The sequence below is a fragment of the Biomphalaria glabrata genome, chromosome 6, assembly GCF_947242115.1.
Source record: "Biomphalaria glabrata chromosome 6, xgBioGlab47.1, whole genome shotgun sequence".
Lineage (NCBI taxonomy): Eukaryota > Metazoa > Mollusca > Gastropoda > Planorbidae > Biomphalaria > Biomphalaria glabrata.
The window spans coordinates 16254610-16277035 of record NC_074716.1 but is presented as its reverse complement, the minus strand read 5'-3'; the positions used below and the strand labels follow the sequence as shown (position 1 = coordinate 16277035).

The following is a 22426-nucleotide window of genomic DNA, read 5'->3' as shown; positions in this document are numbered from 1 at the left end:
TTCTATGTCAGCTGGTGCCTAAGCTGTTCTTTAAAGCGTTTCTGTTGGACCCCTCTGTTACGTCTACCACCTTTCAGCTCGCATAAATGACTGCCTTTTGTCCATACCCGCATTCGCTGGTTGTAGTGCAGTCTTGCCACTGAATGTCCACGATGGAGCGAAAACGTCGTTGGTGAAAGCGTTCAAGAAGTCTTGGTTGCTTTCTGCATAATAATCATGTCTCAGAGATATATATATATATATATATATATATATATATATATATATATATATATATATATATATATATATAAGGTTTGAGAGAACCACTGCTTGGTAGACACAGATTTTTGTAGGCAAGCGGAGCGATTTACTCCGCCAACTCATTCTTAGAGACGTCCAAAAGTTCTACTGGCCCTGACCAGACGGTTATCAACTTCCCTTGAAAAAAGATGCGTTATTCAATGTCATGCTTCCTAGATATGTGAAGTGGTCTACAACGTTAAGGGGATGTCCATTTACGGGATCTTTGAGGCTGAGTGGTTTTATTGGGTGACTTCTTGAACAGGACTTCTGTTTTATTGGGTGACTTCTTGAACAGGACTTCTGTTTTATTGGGTGACTTCTTGAACAGGACTTCTGTTTTATTGGGTGACTTCTTGAACAGGACTTCTGTTTTATTGGGTGACTTCTTGAACAGGACTTCTGTTTTATTGGGGGACTTCTTGAACAGGACTTCTGTTTTATTGGGGGACTTCTTGAACAGGACTTCTGTTTTATTGGGTGACTTCTTGAACAGGACTTCTGTTTTATTGGGTGACTTCTTGAACAGGACCTCTGTTTTATTGGGTGACTTCTTGAACAGGACTTCTGTTTTATTGTGTGACTTCTTGAACAGGACTTCTGTTTTATTGGGTGACTTCTTGAACAGGACTTCTGTTTTATTGGGGGACTTCTTGAACAGGACTTCTGTTTTATTGGGTGACTTCTTGAACAGGACTTCTGTTTTATTGGGTGACTTCTTGAACAGGACTTCTGTTTTATTGGGGGACTTCTTGAACAGGACTTCTGTTTTATTGGGGGACTTCTTGAACAGGACTTCTGTTTTATTGGGTGACTTCTTGAACAGGACTTCTGTTTTATTGGGTGACTTCTTGAACAGGACTTCTGTTTTATTGGGTGACTTCTTGAACAGGACTTCTGTTTTATTGGGTGACTTCTTGAACAGGACTTCTGTTTTATTGGGTGACTTCTTGAACAGGACTTCTGTTTTATTGGGTGACTTCTTGAACAGGACTTCTGTTTTATTGGGGGACTTCTTGAACAGGACTTCTGTTTTATTGGGTGACTTCTTGAACAGGACTTCTGTTTTATTGGGTGACTTCTTGAACAGGACTTCTGTTTTATTGGGGGACTTCTTGAACAGGACTTCTGTTTTATTGGGTGACTTCTTGAACAGGACTTCTGTTTTATTGGGTGACTTCTTGAACAGGACTTCTGTTTTATTGGGTGACTTCTTGAACAGGACTTCTGTTTTATTGGGGGACTTCTTGAACAGGACTTCTGTTTTATTGGGGGACTTCTTGAACAGGACTTCTGTTTAATTGGGGGACTTCTTGAACAGGACTTCTGTTTTATTGGGGGATTTCTTGAACAGGACTTCTGTTTTATTGTTGTTGTTTAGGTTTGTTAATTAAATGAAAGAAGCGGCAGCGTATGCAAACTCATTGTCTGCTTCAACTTTTTTGTTCAAAAGATGATTTGATGAAACCTTCTTTAGCATTCTGATGTAATGTTTTTAAGTCTTTTTGTCTCTATTTTTATTTTTAAAAAGTCCATATTTTACCCTAGAGACATTGCACTTGATCTTTCATACAAAAGACTTAATGAGTATATTTATTGAAATTTTAATGTCTGAATGTAACCATTTGAGAAGTTACACTAAAAAGATTTTTTCCAAGCCAATATTAGCCAAATACTTGTAGGCGAAAAATGCAATCTAAACGAATCGACGTCAGCTGCGGTTTTCTAGACTGTATCTTATCTTATGAAATGCAGACGTTACTTCAAAGAAGAAGATGATTACGTCCTACGCGTGTTCTGTATGGGGACTTACAGACTTTCTGTTCTAATCGACATGTACAATGACGTATAGAACTAAAAGAGCACGAGAGCAATTCCTCGGATTGACAGTCTTTAGTCGATCGCTCATTTGTGTCATTACAAAAATGTTTCCAGAATAAATAAATATCTTTCCTGAATAAATTATTCAATCGAGCGAGGCTCGGTCACTTTATAAAATAATTCTTTGTTCTTTGATAATTCTTTTACTTAGACTTACTTAGACTTAGGTCCTCCCGCGCCGTTCGGCGCATTGGGCGGCAAGCTGTCTCCATAATGATCTGTCACTGGCAATGTCTGAAGCCTCCTCCCACCTGGTGTCCACTGTTCTGAGGTCCTCCATGAAGGTGTGTCGCCATGTAATACGAGGACGTCCCTGTTTGCGCTTTCCTCGTTTTGGCTTCCATGTTATCGCAACTCTTGGTGTGCGTAATTCATTTTGACGTAGAACATGTCCCGCAAACCTCATGCGACGCTCAGTCACAACCTCACTAAGTGTTCGACTCCCAGTTCGGCATAGGATTTCCTTGTTTGAGATCTGGTCTGTGTAACTGACTCCCAAAATCCGTCTCAGCCATCTCTGTTGAGCCACATTTAGTCTTTTCTCAATTTTGACAGATGACTTCCACGTCTCACATGCATATGTAGCAGATGGAATGACGATTGTGTTGAGAAGGTGTATTTTTGTCTCGAGTCCAATGGCTTGGCTAGTCCAAATAGGCTGCAGCCTTTGGCTAATGCTCCATGCCTTTCCTATTTGGCACGCTACATCATAGTAAGCATCTCCATCATTTGTTATGATGCTGCCAAGGTACGTGAACTTGTGCAGCTCTTCAAGCTTTGACTCGCCAAGTCTGACGGGGACACCCTTTGCCTTATATCCCACTCGCATAATTTTAGTCTTATCCAAGTTTATGCGGAGGCCAATTTTGGGTGCCTCTCTGTCTAGGCTCTCCGTCATTTCTTGAATGCATTTATTTGTAGCCCCGAGTAGTGCAACATCATCAGCAAAGTCCAAGTCTGTCAATCGGAGTTGTTCATGCCATGGAATACCAAAGGCAGTCTGGTTCATTGCTCTCCTCATTATGTAGTCGATGGCTAGGAGGAAAAGGAAGGGAGATAAGATGCACCCCCTGTCTCACACATGTCTCGATTGTAAAAAATTCTGTTGTTCCCTCTTCTGTTTTAATGCAGCAACTAGACTGACTGTAAAGGTGTCGTAGGATCTGGACGAATTTTTCTGGGATACCGTATTCTCTAACTATTTTCCATAGTGATTCTCGGTGGACACTATCAAACGCTTTTTTGAAGTCCACGAAACTGATCGTTAGCCGTTGTTGGTACTCAGGACTTTGTTCTATGATATTTCGTATTTATAAAATAATTCTTTGTTCTTTGATAATTCTTTGATCACTTTATAAAATAATTCTTTAAATCAACGAATCGTATTTTAAAACTATAATAGACATGAGTAAATGTAAGACTGTTTCGTTTCTTTGAAGTAAACTAAAAGGAGAAATTGAGAGATGACGAAATATTAAGCAGGGAAAACTCTGCATGTAACAACAAAAGTAATTCATAAACTCTTAAATACTGCTCTTATTTTGAAATGTTAGTTTCTTCTTAAATGCAAATACAAAATCAATATAACAATGTTCTAATCAGTTATCTTAACATTTATAATGAAAGGGTAATTAACCGAAATCTGCTGATAAGCACATTCGACATATTTTTTTTGTACGCTTCTTTATTAAGCTTATATTAACTCTTTCTGTCTGTCTGACGTCTGGCAAAAATTTTGTACTTGTTATTTCTCCAACACCCATTCTCGGGTCAAGCTGAAATTTTGCAAAATCATTTCTTGTACCTAAGAACATAAAATGGTCGTCTGAGGCTTATTACAATTTAATTACTTTTTTGATCCAAACTAATTGATACGCTTATTATAAGCTTTTTTAAAATTATATTTTTGTAATTAGCTTATTATTGCATGACCCTATTCTGCCATGGTCTTTAGTCATTAAAAATTATTTTATGTTGAGAAAAAACGCCGTGAGATCCACTGAAACTTACCAAACACATTTAAATCAATGGATCTCCATGTTTGATATTGACTTCTAATATAGTACTTAGTGTGGGGAAAAAGCTGCTCATTGCCTCGTGTTATTCTCTGTTTGGGGTTTTTTTCCTATCTGGACGGGACTTAAAACGAGACCAATCGTCATAGAAGGCCTGAACACTGTCCAGCAAAGTCGAAATCTATGGGCAGGGGAGACCAATAGCTAGTTGTCACGTCGTACAGAGCTGTGACGTGGCTGCAAGCTATAGGTCTAAAACAGTGTTCAGGCCTTCTGTGAAGATTGGTCTCGCAAAATCAAACTGACAGCAAGACCTTCAATGAGAAAATAACTTATTATGATTATTTTAACATTTTTTTAAAGCAACAACATTGTTGATTATAAAGATCAATGTCAAAATGAACATAAGCACTTTGATTTTTCAATGTCGAAATATATGTAAATATTTCGGTCTAAAGAATGAATTCACTTAAAGCCTTGTTTAACATAATCAATTAACTTGTGTAAAATATACGGTCTCGTAAGTACTGAAAAGAAAAGTAATATTTAATTTTGAAATAAAATATTTTTTAAGTGTCTGTTTATTATTCAAAGAGAATTAAATTAAAATGCACATGTTTTATTTTATTTTTTATTTTAATGAGATATCACTAAATAATAAATATTTAATAATATATTTTGGATAGTCGGTCACATCACTAAAAAAGTAAATCTAGATATATAGTGTTTTAGACTAGTTTGCGAGGTAACCAATTTTATTCGATAATTATTATTGCTAAGAAAACATAATAATACAATACAGATTCATAATATATAGAGTTCTAAACTTTCACTTCTTGACAGGAATCTGAACAGGTTTAAATGATTCCTGGTTATTTAAATTAACCTTGGGGTACTCAACCACGGCTGGTTTATCAGCAGGACCCGATTTAGCAATGTAAGTTGTAATGTTTCTTGCAGAAACCTTATCATTAGAGATATCACGGCGATTTAGTTTAACTTTTTGCCACTTCACATTAATACTTGTACCTTCAACTTTTTCCAGTTTTCCAGTTAAAGTAAATTGATATTGAGTCTCATCAGTAAGTCTGTTGATGACTCGATGTGCATCTGGAAACTTCTGAAATAACATTCCCCACATCCAGACTCCTTCGTTGCTATCACTTTGTTTCTTAAGATCTTTATAAAAAGGGATGTTGGCGTTTCCAAAGCGATAATTGTAGGAGGGTCTGCCGCTGTTAGTTCTATGTTGTTGATGGAAGTTACCATTACCGTCTTCCCAGCGCAAGAATCCTCTCATCTCTGTAGAAAACTTGGTCGTAATGATTGCAGTGTACGGTACAGTTGTTCTACTTTTGCTCATGATTACCTCGTATTTAGCACCTTCCATTGGTCCAAGCGTGATTGAAGATTGTTTAGTAAAGCCTTGAGTTTCAGAGACACTCTTTTCATTCGTAGTTGAAGTTGAATATTCGAATGTAGTCTTATAAGAAACCTTCCCCTTGACTGACGCAATCTCAAAGTCAAGTTCTACACCAAGTTCGTGACTGTTGGTAAAAGAACTTGTGGTAGAATGAGTGATAGTTTCTTGGATTGTCTTCGATCTTTCTATAGATTCCGTCACAGTGGAAGACGCGCGATTGTAAATAACTCCAGAGTCTACACTTTCTGCTTGAAGATCTTCTATGACACTTTTTCCATAAATAATTTCCTTGACAGCAAATCCCCAATCTCCGAAAACCAAGTTGAGTCTTTCGCCACTTTTATCACCATCACATGATGTGCCCCAGAACGAGCGTGTATCAGCTGCCCATGTGTCCCCATTTCTGTTAAAATCTTCACCAACAGCCATCCCGTGGCAGCCATAGCACCAGCCATAACCCAAGTAATGTGCTAAGGTAGCCATATTCCACAATGTCGTGTCCATGATGCGTGTCTGTATTTTACTCTTCTCGTCCATGACTAACTCTTTTGCTGGTAATGTACAGCATCGAATTTTTTTCAAAAAGTAAAGGTCATCTCCATCAGCTCGGTACAGTCCGGTCATAAAATATCCACCTGGACATGAACATTTACCCTGTCGACTCATACAGCTACTTATATCAACATCTTGACATGTTCCATAATTCAATGGAAGGTTGGCAGGTTTGGTGCATCTTGCGTGCTCGAGGTTGAAAAGATAGCCTTTGAAATGTGGCCATCCAGTATCTGACCTGTACAAGCCTTGAAGGAAGTAGCCCACACGACAAAAAGCCCACGAGTAATCTTTGTCTAGTGCAGGAGTCCAGTCATCGTAGACTACCTGCTGTTCCACGTTATTCGATGGAGAGGGGGGTTGACAACATACAGCACCTTCTAAGAAAGTCAGGGGATCGTCCCCCCAGTTGGAAACAACATTTCTGTCCAGTCCATTGATGTAAGCGTTAATCTCATTACATTTGGATTGTCCTTTCTTATCAAAGCTGGTCCCCCAGTTGGAATAGGTGCATTGAGGTCTGACATACTGCATTAGGCTGACGGCCAGAAAGATTCGCAAAAACATGTTTTCCTCTAATCGCTACTTTGTTCAAATATCTTTGAAATAAAAAATAAAAAAACAATTATTGCACATGAATTTATCGGGTTCGAGTCCTGGTGAAGACTGGGATTTTTAATTTCGAGATTTTCGGAAGCCTCTGAGTCCACTTGAGACCATAACATTAATAAGAATGGGGACGAACATGAAAAAGCCCCTATAACTTTTGTGTGATCTGCCTTTCGTACGTCTGTTACACACAAATCTCAAAAGCTTACAAAGGTATTGCAGCTTGCAAAGTTCTGGAGCAATAGATAATTTTATTTTCTAGAAGCGAACCGCTTTATTTTTAAAATTAATTATGCAAATCATTTTTTTTTTCATACAAATACACCAGTTCTAAAATAATATATAATCGTAAGAGATATCAAATTAACAAAAAAAAAAAGATAAATTTTACTAAAATATTAATAACATTCATTCCACCGGCGGATCCGAGGGGGGGGGGTGATTACCATTATAAATTTATTTGTAGAAATCACAGCTTTTTAACAGAACCAATTAAATATCTATTTTGATTAAAACTTGTTATTGATATTGTAATAACTTAAGTGAGGCAGCTCAACGAGGACATAGACGTTTACATGTATCTTAGTTAGTCTGAGGGAGACGCTCCTATCAAGGATGCGCCCCTCGCCAACCAGCCTGTATGGTTTAATAATTCAGGCTCCTCTCATGTCTCATTTCATAGCCTCCTACACCAGGGCTGGCGTGTTTTGTTGCCTGAAGGCAGACCTCAGCAGCTCTCCACACATTCCCGTTGAGGGTGAGTCACTCATCACCCTCGACCCGAAGCGAAGGCATTCCAGGCTGACGTCCCAGGACCGGTCTGCAACTACCACAGGAGTAAGCCCACCGCGTGGCATCCTCATATTCATCACACTAGTGCCTGCCTACCTGCAGGGCACCAGCAACTGGCTACAACACAACGGAGCTTCGACTTATCCAACCCCGGAGGAGAACCTTGAATAACAGATAAGTGAGAGACAGCCGAATAAGCAAACCATACACGAATCTTTATGAGCAATATCCCAGTGATGATATTATCTTAAACGTTATCATAAAATCCTAAATCTTCCTGTACATTCCCCCCTCACTCACTGATTGTATTTCCTCTTAATTAATCTTTATTAAACATTTGTTCTTTTACGAAATCATTAAGCTTTGCGTTTTGCTTGTGCCTGTCTATGTGCCTATATAACATCAACCAAATATTTACCACGTGGTGGCTCTAAGACTTTACCCCTAGGAGTCGCAGGCCATCGTCTTCATCGAGAAGTGCAAACGGACTGATCGGCGGACTTATTCCACCACAATTTGTAAGAAAATTAAGGTAATGTAGGTTGATTTCTTTTTCGAAACAAAATCCGGAACATTCTATACCGATTAAACAGCTTTTTATTATGTTCCGGCCAGAAAATTAAATGTAAAATAAGTCTAAAAAGTGTTTTTTCAATAATCGTTTCTAGTAAATTACTTTCTTATTCTAAAATCCTACATAACCTATTGTCGATATTTTGAAAAAAAATAAAATTATTTGACATAAATTTGTTTTAAGCTAAAAATTCGGAACAATTGATATTGATAAATAAACTATAGTGACGTAGTGTCAAAGAATATAAGAGTAATATTAGTCAATTATGCGATTTCAAACAATCATTTAACATAATTTATTTTTTATAAAACAATATCTGGAACAACTTTATAGTTAAAGTTAGAAGAACAAACAAATATTTGTTGGCATTGATTTGTTTTTCACAAAACATCCGGAACAATCTATCATAGATACTTAAATCTATTGCAATATTTCTGAATGAAATGTCAAAGGTTAAATCTGATTTACAATAGCTTCTAGTGTTACTTGTTAATCTAATCGTGACGGACAGACCGACCAACAGACAAAATGCACACAAATAATCTTCTTTTATTCGGATGGGGGCACTAAACAAAAAATAAATAAAATCTGATTATTTAAAAGTTTAAGGAATTAGTTTAGCTCTGCATAATGTTGCGACGTTACGCTACACTTAGAATCCATGGGGTGCATATGCACCCCGTTCACCTCCCCCCCCCCCTGCGGGCGCCCATGGATTAGGATTTTACAGCGTTATGTTGGTAATATAAAATAATTTCGATTGAAGTATATTTATTTCAAACTAATTAAGGTTAGTGTTGTACTTAATGTTGTTACTTATCTACAATATATTCCTAAGTTGCTATTCATCAATGACTGACTGATTGATCAAGAGATCTCTTAAACTGTCGTACTGATTGCCTTGAAATTTCGTGCACATTTTCCTTTTATCCCCTAGGCGCTTACTTAGAACCGGTTTTGACAGATTCACAACATGTGCACTGCAATTCGCGAAAAACTGTATATTTTCAGTATTTTCCACAGAAGTCCGCAGGCTATACATAAAAAGAAATAGCAAACACATTCTGTATTTTTTAAGAAATAGTTGTTTTTTTTCCTCAAGTCCATTATTTTTAATATTCTTTGTCTTTTTCCATTCCATTTAGATGCTATGACGCCGTCTAAATAAAAAAAATATAAAAATCCGAATAGCATTAAAAAGATAGTTCTTGAGTCTTTTTCTTATAAATAAAAGATGCTAAAAAAAAAAGATTAAAACTATTCTTTGATGCTATATATAGATTCAAAGGCTGGAAAGTGTATGGTGAAGGGTCGATCATTTAGAAGATGCTAAAAAAGTTAAGGGTTTTCTTTGATTAAAAAAAAAAAGGCCCAAAAGTTTGTAACTGGGTGTTTGTGTGTGTGGCATTGGGTAAAAAAGCAGCATATACAAAGATTGTATGTCGAACTAACGTTTTTGTAGTGAGTGGAGGTAGGAAGAAACGGGGGGCAGATAAGAAAGTGATACTAGAATTATGGGTTAAAAACATGTGTGTGTATGTGTGTCTTAGAGGAGGGGCCTTATAAAGCGGACTTTCTAAATCAAGTTAAACGTCTATATCGGAGAAATCACGATGTACAGGACGAAAAAGAAAAAAACAAACATGTGCGTTCCAGAAAGTGAGAGAGTAAAGGAAAGAGAGCGTGCCGTGTCATTGTAACAGATCCACTAATTCACGGGCTAAAAGGTAATAATAGTAAGGGGATCGTTAAAAAGAATCCCGTTCATGGAAATGGTACAAAAAGAAACGGAGGAAATGTTTCTGTCCTAATAAACCGTATAAAGCCTGTTAAAAATCAACGGGCGTAGTCGCTGTGTACTGTTAATTATTTTATATAGCCTACCAGCCTACGTGCAAGTAGAAATACACAACATTACGTAAACCCACGCTTGTTGATTTTGTAATCAATGCATTATTCAATTTTCGTACTATTTGAGGACAGGTTTGAATGATGCAATGGATACGGAATGCAGTGTGGGTAGTATTGTATGATACTGCCAGGGCAGATTTTTACACACAATCCGCCCCTGGGTGGTAACAGATACTTTTTTTGTCTTCTGAAACCTTTATACAAGGTTGTTGTTTTTTTCAAAAAATGATACCTCTTTTAAAAGAACACATAAATGTTAGATGATATTAACATCGGAGTGTCCAAAAAAAACAACATTCTTCTGGTCCAGAGTCATTTCGCCCGTATGCTAATTACCACCCCCGTGGTCAATGGACATTCCGATGGCCTAGAAGTTAAGTACACTTAGTGCGTTATCGCTAGGCGGTGTTGTCGTTTCCAGGGTCACTGGTTCGGGAGTTGGTCGGCGCAGTCCCTTATTTTCGTCACATTAGTTCACTACTTTCTCTCATTTAAAAACTTGGTCCCTGGTGCTGCTGTTCGTTTATGTTTAATATATGTATCATCATTTGTTTCAGCACTTAGCTTCACTTCTATATTTAAGAAAAACTTAGAAAGAACAAGGCTACAAAAGACAGTTTGTGTGGAAACACAAACTCAAAATCGGCCCCCGAAGTAAAATGTTTTACATAATTCGGATAATCCTTCAGAGTTGAAGATAGTTTACTTCCTAGTCCGAACCTCCCGCAGGACGACTGGGGATGGGAGCAGGCAGGGTTTGAACCTTTGATCGTCGATAAATCCAAACGACAGTCCAGCGCGCAAACCGCACGACCAGTGGTCCACCCAGGTAGGCTTCAATATTTTCAGAAAGAACATCCGAATGAAATTATATCAAAGACAAATGAGTGATAAGAATGGAGAAAGAAGGTTAACAGATCTTGTGTAGTGCCCCAACCGTCCCGCAGATCAAAGGATACGTGAAAGTGAATGTAAAGTTAGATGTGAACCTGGCCTAACTAGTTTGTGGTCTATAGGGCAGATGATGTAAAGTTCATCTGTTTTTGTGGCCTACGGTTAACGAGGGTGTCATGTAGCCAGCACAACGACCAACCGCCTATGCTTTTCCCCAACTAATGTCAGGTACCCATTAGAGCTGGGTAGACTCAGAAGTTGAAAATCCCAGTCTTCACCAGGATTCGAACCCGGGACCCTTGGTTCGAACTAAATAAGTTAATTGTTTTGAAAAGGCTCAATCTCATTTTAGAATCCTCAAAAAAAAAATATATTTACGAAAATGATATTTATAAGATTACTATTCGTCTTAAATTAGGTCTAACATATAATGCATACTAATTAGCTTTTTCTTATAAAAAAAAACTGCTTGCATAATTGATTTTAAAAATTAGAATTTTCGCTTTCAGGAAAAAAAAATAGCCGTTGCATAAGAACTTTGAATGGTCTAAAATATTGTGAAGTCGGATTTTCAATATCTCTTTTAGTTTACGAGATCTAAACGGGACGGACAGACAGACGGACAGACATTTCGCACAAAACTAATAGCGTCTTTTCCCCTTTCGGGGGCCGCTAAAAAAAGATAATACAAATTTTTTATTCCATTTCCTAGGATAAATTCCTAGACGTTCTTCTTCTTACCTATGGCTTTTAGAGCGTGTAATATGTTGCCTGAGTCAGCCAGGAAAAGCAACGACTTAGCAGAGTTAAGACACTGATAAACATGCATGACTAGAGAAATTCGGAGATACGCGTAATCTCTTTTAAAGTAACGCCTTTTTTAGGGATAACTCCTGTGTGGATGATCTGATTTAGTCCCCTAGAATACCTAACACAAATTCTAGCCATAAGAAACAATATGTAAGTATAAAATTAAAGCTAATTAAAATAAAAAGTAAAATAAATAAATCGAGCTAGAATCGAATATGAACAATAGAAACAAAAAGTGTAAAATCATTTAACAGAACCACAAATATAAAGATAGACAAAGTCTAGGTCAATTTACCTAAAGCTGTGTGGTACAGCACTCACTACCTGAGTGGGAGCCTGTGAACACACATTCTTCCCAGTCGACATTAAATAGAAAATATCTAACAATGGAACGTTTTAAATTATACGACACTGAATACTATTTAATAGCTGAAAATTCTTATCTGACGTGTAAATGATATAACAAAACCAGATAATTATTTAAATTTATGGTTTAGTTGCGGTAAGGCCCCATTTTTTTTTCTCTTTTTTACTACATAGTGGAGCAAAAAAAAACAACAACTTAAAATAGCTCAATCTAGCAGTAACAAAAAAACCCACCTGTGGTGCGGAACAGTAGAATGAAAAAAAAAAATTAAGCCGCAGACACAATGGTTAGTGTATTAGCTTCAGGAGGCTTGCGCCCTGAGTCGGATTTTCAAGTTGTCGAGTTGTTTTTTTTTTTAATAAATACATTTAAAAATTGATCACGGTAACATTCACTCAGATTTACTCAGATTTACCCTTCTTTTTCTTCCCCCTCCCCCAACTCTTTTATCAACTAGTCCAGACAAGTGAAAGCTAAAAGCATAAAATTGCGCTAAACAAGAACGATTGGTCAAAATATTTCTAATCGCACAGATTCGTCATTGTTAGACTAGATCTATTACAAATTTAATTACAAGAATTGTCCAAACAAATTGATACCAAGGTTACAAAGACAGTTTGTGTAGAAACAAACTCAAAATCTGCCCCCGAAGTGGTCCACCTAAAGTCTTCACCAGAATTTGAATACGGGACTTTCGGTTCCAAGTGCTTTACACCTAAGCCACAGCATCTCGTATATTATTTTTTTTTAAATAATAATTGTTAACCTTATCCATACATTCAAAATTAATAACATGTTACATGTAATAATATAATGGACTATTTTATTAGTGTGCATGTTAAAAACCAGTGTTTCAGTGGATAGCAAAAACTATGTACACACCCGCCATCTTGGAAACAAATGGCCGATACATAACAAACCGCCATGAGCCCATCAACACACAGACAAAGCGAAACAAACGAGGTCGTAGATTAGGAGTCAAAAGCAGGAAAAGAGGACAAAGGGTCTATCTGCCTCATGTTGTCTTGGGCAATGTTAGATCACTAAATAACAAAATGTACGAACTTGATTGTTGCTGCAGACATTTCTACCGTGAAAGCTCGCTAATCTGTCTCACTGAAACATGGCTATTCCCGACGCATCAGTAGACTTGGATACGTTTTTTTTTTTTTGAACAGATCAGACAGAACAACAGATAGTGGCAAAACAAGAGGAGGAGGACTGGCCATTTATGTCAGTAAACAGTACTGTTGTGTCAACAATATTTCTATCAAAACTAAAGTGTGTACGACCGATATTGAACTACTATGTATCAATCTCAGGCCATACAACCTGCTGAGAGAGTTTACACAAATCTACGTCATACTTGTGTATATACCAGCCAGAGCCAACACAGAGAAAGCAACAAAACATATACTAGACATTGTACTCTTGCTCGCCATGAGTAGATCTGATGCTGCCCAACTAGTTATGGGAGATTTCAATCATCTTTCGTTAGCTCAACGATTGCCAACATATACTCAATATGTTAATTGCCCCACACGGCAGGATAAAACCATTGACATGTGTTATAGCAACATAAAAATGTCTACACATCTCGATCGTTATTTCCCCTCGGAGAGTTGGACCACACAATGGTCCATCCTATACCCACGTACAAAGCGGTTTTAATATCAACAAAACCCGAAGTACATCCATCCAGTCATGGTCTGACGACGCTGTTTTACAGAGAAGAAAAGCAAGGCCCCTATCTCCAGCTGGAATAACCTGCCCAGTGTGCAGCCGAACATTCCGGGCTCACATAGGTCTCAGCAGCCACATGAGGAGGCATAAAACCCCAGTGCAAAGCCCTTAACCCCCTGGATAACAAAATGGTCATCATCGAACCACGATGGACGAACTATACAGCTACAAACTTGTCTGGAGCAAACAGATTGGCACATGTTTGTAAACAACTGCCCAGACAGATGAACTTACCACAACTGTTAATTCGTACATCCAGTTCTGTGAAAATATGATTGTACCAAAGAAGAAAATTAAAACATTCAGTAATAATAGACCCTGGATGACCAACATTAAAAATTAACATTCTGTCGTCATCGAGAAGTACATAGCAGTCTATTTATAAAGCGCTGGTTATGAGTGTGTCTGTATTTTTCGTGTGTGAATGTCGTTCGTATGTGCATCTATATCGTGCATCTATATTGTTATTGTACAGGAGTTACGCTGAGGTTGTCAATTGTTGTCAAACCGAATTTCCATTTGATTGGATCAATAAAAGTGATCTTATCTTATCTTATCTTATCTTATAAAGAGAAACTAAAAAAAGATTTATTCTTCTTACAAAATTAGATAAACTGGCAAAACGAAAAAAAATTCTTGACCCACTTTAGGTAGAGCTAGTGAGAAATGACTTGACAAGACTTTCCCCTCGCAAATAAATTTTAATATCTCCATTGTCATTTGTCATACAAACTAAATCTTGTTCTAGCTAGATCTAGACCTAGTTCTAGATCTAAATCTAGATTCAAGATCTAAGTCTAGATATAGAACTAGATCTAAGTCTTGATCTAAAATTATAACTAAGTACAGAACTAAATCTGGATCAAAGTCTAGATCTAGAATCTTGATATAGAACAGTGATTCCCAAAGTGGTCTATATAGACCCCCAGGGGTCTACGAAGACTTCCAAGGGGTCTACGAAAGTGAAAAAGTCCATGGGGGTCTATGATAGCGGATTTCAATGTTCACACCCCGTTAAAGTAACTATTTCAAACACTTATAATGATTTGTACCTTTGTTATAAATATGTATCACGCCATTCAAATGTAAAATTGTTGTATTTAATGTCAATACTTATTTAAATAGTTAATTTTGTCTACATGTAACCAATGTTTAACAAAAAGAAATCTAGATTTTAAGCGTTGATTATTTATTTCCTTGTTAAATAAGTGCTCTTTTATGACAATAAACCAATTACACTGGAGAATTATTTGAGACGATGCCACCCTGATAAAAAGATAAAGGTGTGAAAACATTTCCAAAATTCAAAGATAAAAGTTCAGAATAGACCCACAACATCTCTCTTCAACATCATATAGAAAAATTGTGGTTTGTGAGCGTCTTACAAGATCTCTTTACCTATAGCCAAATACGAAAAACACTGTATATAAAACATTAACTTTACCAGCCTTTGAAGTAGTTTTAAAAACTGTTTTACACAAACCTACATTTGAAATAATGACACAAATTTCTTTAAGCAACACTACAGTTCAAAGGCACATCGGTGGGATTAGTTCTAGCATTAAAGTTGCAAATCGTTGACTCCATATTTTTCCCCAGGTCTGACCCACGAAACCTTTCTCATGTTTGGGTATAGCTACATAGCAGCAGAGGTTGAATTATGTTTTCCTTCTGCTAGGTGGGCTGCAAGACAAGGCTAATGAGTCCCTCTTGCCTGAAGCTTACTGGTTTAGGCGCCAGTAACTCACCTTTGACCCTTCTCCTGTTAGTGAAAATATTTAAGCCTGACTTGAAAGATCGAGAAATACACGAGAAACTGCTCTTTGCGAAAACTTTACCAATGATACTTAAGTCAAATTAATTAATTAATATTTAATTTTGAAGAACTACTTCATAGAACAACAAATTCTTAAATGAAACATAATATCGATACCAACGGATGATGAACCTGCAAAAACCAAATCATTCACATTGTGTTTGGTGATTCCAGCAATACATAGTAATTATTTTAATTGGTTTAAATTTAAATTTTATTAGTAAAAAAGATAGATCTCTCTTACTTATGATGTAGCTTTAAATTTATTTCACTCTTCGACTCACTGCAGTAAAAAAAAAAATAGTTTAAAAAATGGAGTTTATGAATCTTCAAAAATGCAATATAGGCTATGAGTAAAACTTATAACGCGTTTATTGAGATCAGCGTTCAGATTCAACCCTTCCACCCACCCACAGAGGTATTGAACAGAGGTATTGTAAAAAAAAAAAAAAAACAATTTTTAAAAATTCAATATTACTTGTCAATGAATAAAATTAGCATAGTTTACGTGGGCAGTAAAAGTGAGGTACTAACGTACTGCTTTCATTGGTGCTCCAGCTAGTCACTTGACATGGGATGAACGCCCTCTTACCTCTGTTTAGTCATTGAACGCATTCTTAATTCATGGCTCATTTACACTTTTGTGACCGTTGAAATACAAGATAGACTCGATCATTCAACATGTTACCCATCGCCATTATAAGTTTTTGTTACACTAACAATTAATTATTTTTACATTTAAACAAATACTTTATACATGTATCTTTCAATCTCTTTCGTCCTTTCAGTCATTTTGCAGAGACGTTTTTATCTCTGCGTGCGACGTGTTGGTAAATCTAAATTAACATTTAAGTTTACTTTTTGTTTTAGGTTCTTCTTTGATCTGCAAGCATCCGGCGTCAGCTAGATCTATCAATGGGCGAGAAGACATGGCGGCTAAAAAATTTGTTCGATGTTTTGAGAGACTTCAATAAATAGATTAATCCCGAGAACGAAAGTATTTCTCTTCCTTATATTATACATTTTTTTTAATGTTTTTGTTTTTAAGCTTCTTCCATGCTCTAATAGCACTAGGGAAGGAGTATTTGTACAAATTTGTCCTAGCATATGGGACAAGGAATATGCCTTTATCTTTGTGTCTTTCAGAGTATTTTATTAAATTTTGTTTTTGTATTTGAAGATTATGGTTCAGTGTTTTATGTATAATTGCTACTTTACTTTTGAGTCTTCTGTCCTGAAGGCTTTCTAAATTTAGTGATTTTACTAAAGGTGTTTCTCTAGTTAAATGTGAATATTCGTTTGTTATGAATCTCATTGCTCTATTTTGTGTCTGTTCCAGTTTCTTAATGTTTTTTTTTGAGTTGAGGGGTCCCAAATGGAGGATGCATATTCTATTATTGGCCTAACCAAGGTTACATAACATTTTAGTTTTATGTTCTTATTTGATTTATAGAAATTTCTTTTAATAAATCCTAATGCTTTGTTTGATTTTTTTTTTGTAGTTTCATCAATATGTGGATTCCATGACAGTTTTTCATTTATTATAACAACTAGGTATTTTGCGTTTTTAGTCTGTGTTACTGGTTTGCCATGAATAAGATAAGTGGAATTAATTTGTTTTAGTTTTTTTGTTACTCTTAACAACTGACATTTTTCTAATTCTCTTTGTAAAATATTTGTGTCTTGTGTTGTTTTTATTGTTCTATATATTATGCAATCGTCTGCAAATAATCTGACTTTTGTTCTTGAAGTAATGCAATTTGGTAAATCATTTATGTAAATTAAAAAAAGTAGTGGACCCAAGACTGTTCCTTGAGGTACACCTGAGTTTCTTGTTATCGGTGTTGATTTAGAGACATTTATTATTACAGTTTTTCTCTCCCTATCAAAAAATCTTTAATCCACTTATGCAGTGGACCATTAATGCCAAAATATTTTAATTTTTTAAGCAAACTATGGGGGTGAACTTTGTCAAAAGCCTTAGAAAAATCTAGTAAGATAGCATCTATTTGTTCACTATTATCTAAACCTTTTGAAAAATCATCAATTAGTCCATAATCTACTAAACTAGATATCTATCTATTGATCTATCTATAATCTAGTCAATCTAGATCTATACAATATTCATTATAAAACTTCTACTTATAATGAATTATTTAATAAGTTAGTACTTAGACTTAGATCTATTATAGTTTATTAATAGATTTACTTTTCAATGTCTAGACCTAATAATAAAATTGCGAATGATTTCTATAATGACTGATCATTTATTTATTTTTTTATAATAATAGGCCTACTAAATCTAGGTCTAGACTCAACTTAAATCTAGTCTAAAATAATGACTGTCTAAGACTCTAGATGATTGAGAAATTCACATAGAGGTGTTTTTAATAATACGGCATGTCGGCTGAAAGTATATAAATTGCTTTTTTTTTGTAAAAATATAAAGAGGCTCCGGTACTCCGTGATAGATTAACAATTAACGTTGAATTACAATAAAATTAAACATTTTTCCCGACATTGAAAAAAGGTGCCGGTACCCCGTACCGGTGCGTACGTCACAAAAATATATGTATCTCAATCTTCTTTCATTTAATTTTTTTGCGGGGTTATTGCTACTTAATACATATATACCAGATCGATTTAAATAGGGCCTAAGTATACAAGCAGGATTTCGAGAATTGGATAAATTTATTTTTGAAGTACAAAGTTTTATGGAAGAGGCAATATATTAGTTGTTTGAAGTTTGTAACTTCTTAAATTCAGGCTAAAAATATCGAAGTCTACATTTTTACACTCATTTCTAAACAATTAGAAGAGATGGACTGACTCATAGTGTAACTTTATTACATCTGCAAAAACACAAACTCAGTTAGACTTTCAAAACTATTAAAGAAAAAGTGATTATTTTATTGTATAATTCTATTATTAGAAGTAGGATATAAACAAAAATTTGCCATATGACTTTATCTAATACAAAAAAAATTAAACTTACGTCTATTTATGCGGTTATTTATAGTTAGCTAGTAATATAAAACTAGTAATATATATTGAACTAACACGTACATTAATCATAATGCAGCTATGCGATTTTTCGTTTATAAACATAGCATTATTTAGGACCAATATTTTACAAAGGCTGCTTGGAGAAATCAGGTATACCCATTAGGAGAAAAACGACCCCTTTACTCAAGAAAAATTTAAGAAACTAGAACAGACACAAAATAAACAGTGACATTCATAACAAAATAATATTCAAAATTGATTAAAGTAACACCTTTTTAAGTAATCATTTAAAGTTCAAAATCATTACAATGTTTTTTAACAATTATTTTGTGATTTGAATTGTGTATTGGAAAATGCCGGGTACATGAAATAAGCTAATCCTAAAAAAAAAACACAGATCTTGGGTAAAATACTCATCAAATAAAGATGATGATGACAAATAGGATTGGGAAAATAGATAATAGCGATATAAAATGTACATAGTAATGGAGATAATAATTTCAATTAAACAACATAAGTGGAAAGAGAACAAAGGGGGGGGGTGGACGATGGTCAGCGACCATGACGGTTTCTTTACACATGGCCGTCGGCCATACACAATGGAGCGAATTTGAATGGAGAGAGCGTCCGTTCAAGGGGCGCAACTCTCATTAAAGTAAAATAAGTAAAGAGGAGATAACGCTTATCTCTTTCCTAAGCGCAGTATAAGTGCGCTAGTAAAATTATCAAGGCGGTCAGCAGAGATAAAGGGAACAAAATAAGATGTACCAATATATACATGGTTGCATCAACGATCAATTGAGCAACGTAGCAATAATGTCGTGAATATAGATGAATGCAATACATAAATAAATACATATGCCATGTTTATGTTTGCTACTTACGACAGTGAGAAATACACAATGCACTAATGAAGTAAAAATTAAATAATAAAATCCTCATTATAATATCCAGTGAGAAATATGCACAAATATCTCCATTGTCATTTGTCATACAAACTAGACATTGATCTAGCTAGATCTAGATCTAGTTTTAGATCTAAATCTAGATTTAAGATCTAAGTTATAAGCCTAGATCTAGAAACAGATCTAAGTCTCTAAGTCTAGATCTAGAAATAGATTTGTCTATAAGTCTAGTTCTAGAGTTAGATCTAAGTCTATATCTAAGTCTAGATCTAGATCTAGAATCTTGATATAGAATCTACTATATCTAAACTAGAACTCCTATCATAAATATAGATCTTTGTTGATCTGGACTCTATTTATTGTAATTTAGATTGTTGTCAAGTGTATAGCCTAATGAGAATGTGTAAAATCTGCGCGAAATAATATAGGCCCTAGTTGTTTTTTAACTTACAATTGAAACGAAGTTCGTATTAAAATTCTTTTTAAAAACAACATTTGAATCAGTATTCTATTAAATGAGTTAGTTAATAAATAGAAAATCTATTTTATAATGATCCATTGATACTGTTACGATCTCTCCTATTCATGCCTTCTGTACTCACTGCTAAACACACAACAACACATCAACACATCAAGAAGTTGACGATGAGGCTCCAAATAATCTGGGGCTTTAATAATAATCAATTAATACAACCAATATGGCACAATTGGGAATACATCAACAATAAAAATGCTATACTGTACATCACCGTACTAAACAAATAAACTCTACTGTCTCTATCTCTTCCTGGACTCGTACATTCACTTCAGGACTCCACCAGGACCGACTTCATGGCAGACTAACAGTCCCGGTCTACTCGCTGTCCTGTCTTGAACTGCACTGTCCACGCAGGCTTATGATCAGATGACCATTACCCAGGTCCCATTCACGTGCAAAGTTCATGCCAGTACTGTCCCTTGCCCTTCGATTTAGCATGCTAAACACATATGTCAGCTGATTAGACACAGTTAATCCTATTGCGTCTCGAATAGGGTTACAGCAATACTTTTTTGTTCGTGACCTTAAATGCATTTTTTGCACCAATTCGCGAATCTATAAATGAAGCTTGATTTATTAATGAAGAAGCTTGGGAAATTTTTAATTAGACTTACTTCCCCTGAAGTTTTTCATTGAAATGTGGTGTAATTTTTGAAAAATCTGCTTGGATATAATTTTAAAAATTAGATGGTTCACTTTCGGAAAAGAAAAAAGTAGCCGTTGCATCAGAACTTTCAATGATCAAAAATATCATGATGCCCGATATTCATTTTCTCTTCTAGTTTCTGATATGTAAACGGGACCGACGAACAGACGGACGGACAGACAGGCCACACAAAACTAATAGCGTCTTTTCCCCTTTCGGGGGCCAGTAAAAAAGCAAATTACACACTCTAAATTCTATGAGCGTAGCCAAACCGGTTTTGATTTTAAACCCCCCGCTAGCGGGGTTTAAAGCTAAATAATAAATCTTCAATGAAAAAAAAAAAGCAAATTACGCACTCAAAATGCTATGAGCGATGCCAGAAGGGGTTTTGAGTTTAAACCCCCTTCAGAGGAGTTTGATACTAAAATTACCTCTTCAAAATGAAAAAAGCAAATTACACACTAAAATTATTTGAGCGTAGCCAAGCCAATCGGGGGTTTTGAGTTTAAAACCCTCTCCTACAGATGGCTTTTTTTATAGTTTAAAACCCCTCCAGATGTTTTTGATTTTAAAATCCCCCTACAGAGCGTTTTGAGGTGGAAAACCTCTATCTTCAATATTATTCTAAAGCAAACTACAGTTACTAAATTCTATGACCGTAGCCAAATGGGGTTTTGAATTTTAAAAAAAAAAAAAAACTCCAGACATTTTCTAGTTTAAAATCCCCAACAGATGATTTTGACGACAAAACTTCCCTTTTCGATATAAAATCTAAAGCAAACTACAGTCACCTAATTCAAAGAGTGTATTCAAGAGAGTTTACACATTTCTACCTGTGGCTGGTAGAATTATTAATAAAGTGCAGTGAATAATCATCTGCCGAAATTGAAAAGCACTAAATGTGGCTCAACAAAGATGGCTAAGACAGATTTTATGAGTCAGATCAAGGAAATCCTATGCCGAACTGGGAGTCGACCCCTTAGTAAGATTGTGACAGAGCGTCGCATGAAGTTTGAGGGACATGTTCTCCGACAAAATGAATTTCTCAAAATAAGAGTTGCGATGACATCCTAATACAGCTTGGTGCCACATATTCATGGAGGTCCTCAGAGCAGGTGGGAAGAGACTTCAGACATTGCCAGTGACAGATTTTTTGTGGAAACAGCATGACGGCAAATTAGCCGAACGGGAGGGTCTAAGTCGGTAAGAATAGCACGTTAGGTTTTTGAAATAAAACTTTTTAATAGCAGGAAAATGCAGTGTAGATACCTCAGAATATGCATTTTGATGGCTTTTGCGGGGGGAAGGGGGGGGGAAATTCCCCCCACGAAAAAAATCCTGGCTGCGTCCATGATACAATATATATATATTGCCTTTCTAGGCAAAAAAGCACTATAAGTATTTTCACTTCAGTAGTAAAACTATATTGTTGTAACCCTGCGTTGCACCAGTGCTTGAGATGAGCACTAGCGCACTTTTGAACGTAAACAGGAAGACACTAGAAGAGAAAGAAGAACAGTGCATCAGGGATATGAAGAGTCTGAATGTTTTGAAACAAAGAGGCCAACTTTTGTGCTGCCTGAAGGTTGTAGCAGTGACCTGGAGCGAAGCGGGGAAGGCTGTCGTTGGTCCACATTCGGGTTAAGTAGCAAAGGACTGGTA

At 35.9% G+C, this 22426-nt stretch overlaps 1 protein-coding gene across 2 annotated transcripts; it reads right to left on the bottom strand.

The window, feature by feature from the left end:
- Window positions 1–4871: 4871 nt before the first annotated feature.
- On the bottom strand, window positions 4872–19761 carry LOC129926572 (uncharacterized). 2 transcript variants are annotated; one of them, XM_056031418.1, is made up of 2 exons: window positions 19560–19761; window positions 4872–6752 (listed from the first exon to the last, which is right to left on the bottom strand). In XM_056031418.1, the coding sequence occupies exon 2, from the start codon at window positions 6718–6720 to the stop codon at window positions 5008–5010; it is 1713 nt and encodes a 570-aa protein (XP_055887393.1). In that variant the 5' UTR covers window positions 6721–6752; window positions 19560–19761; the 3' UTR covers window positions 4872–5007. The 2 variants fall into 2 exon arrangements, with proteins under 2 accessions (XP_055887393.1, XP_055887394.1); XM_056031419.1 differs by lacking the exon at window positions 19560–19761 and adding an exon at window positions 12039–12089.
- Between the last annotated feature and the right edge of the window lie 2665 nt (window positions 19762–22426).

Excerpts from the sequence above, each read along its gene's own strand:
- LOC129926572 (XM_056031418.1), bottom strand. The coding sequence starts at position 6,720 with ATGTTTTTGCGAATCTTTCTGGCCGTCAGCCTAATGCAGTATGTCAGA.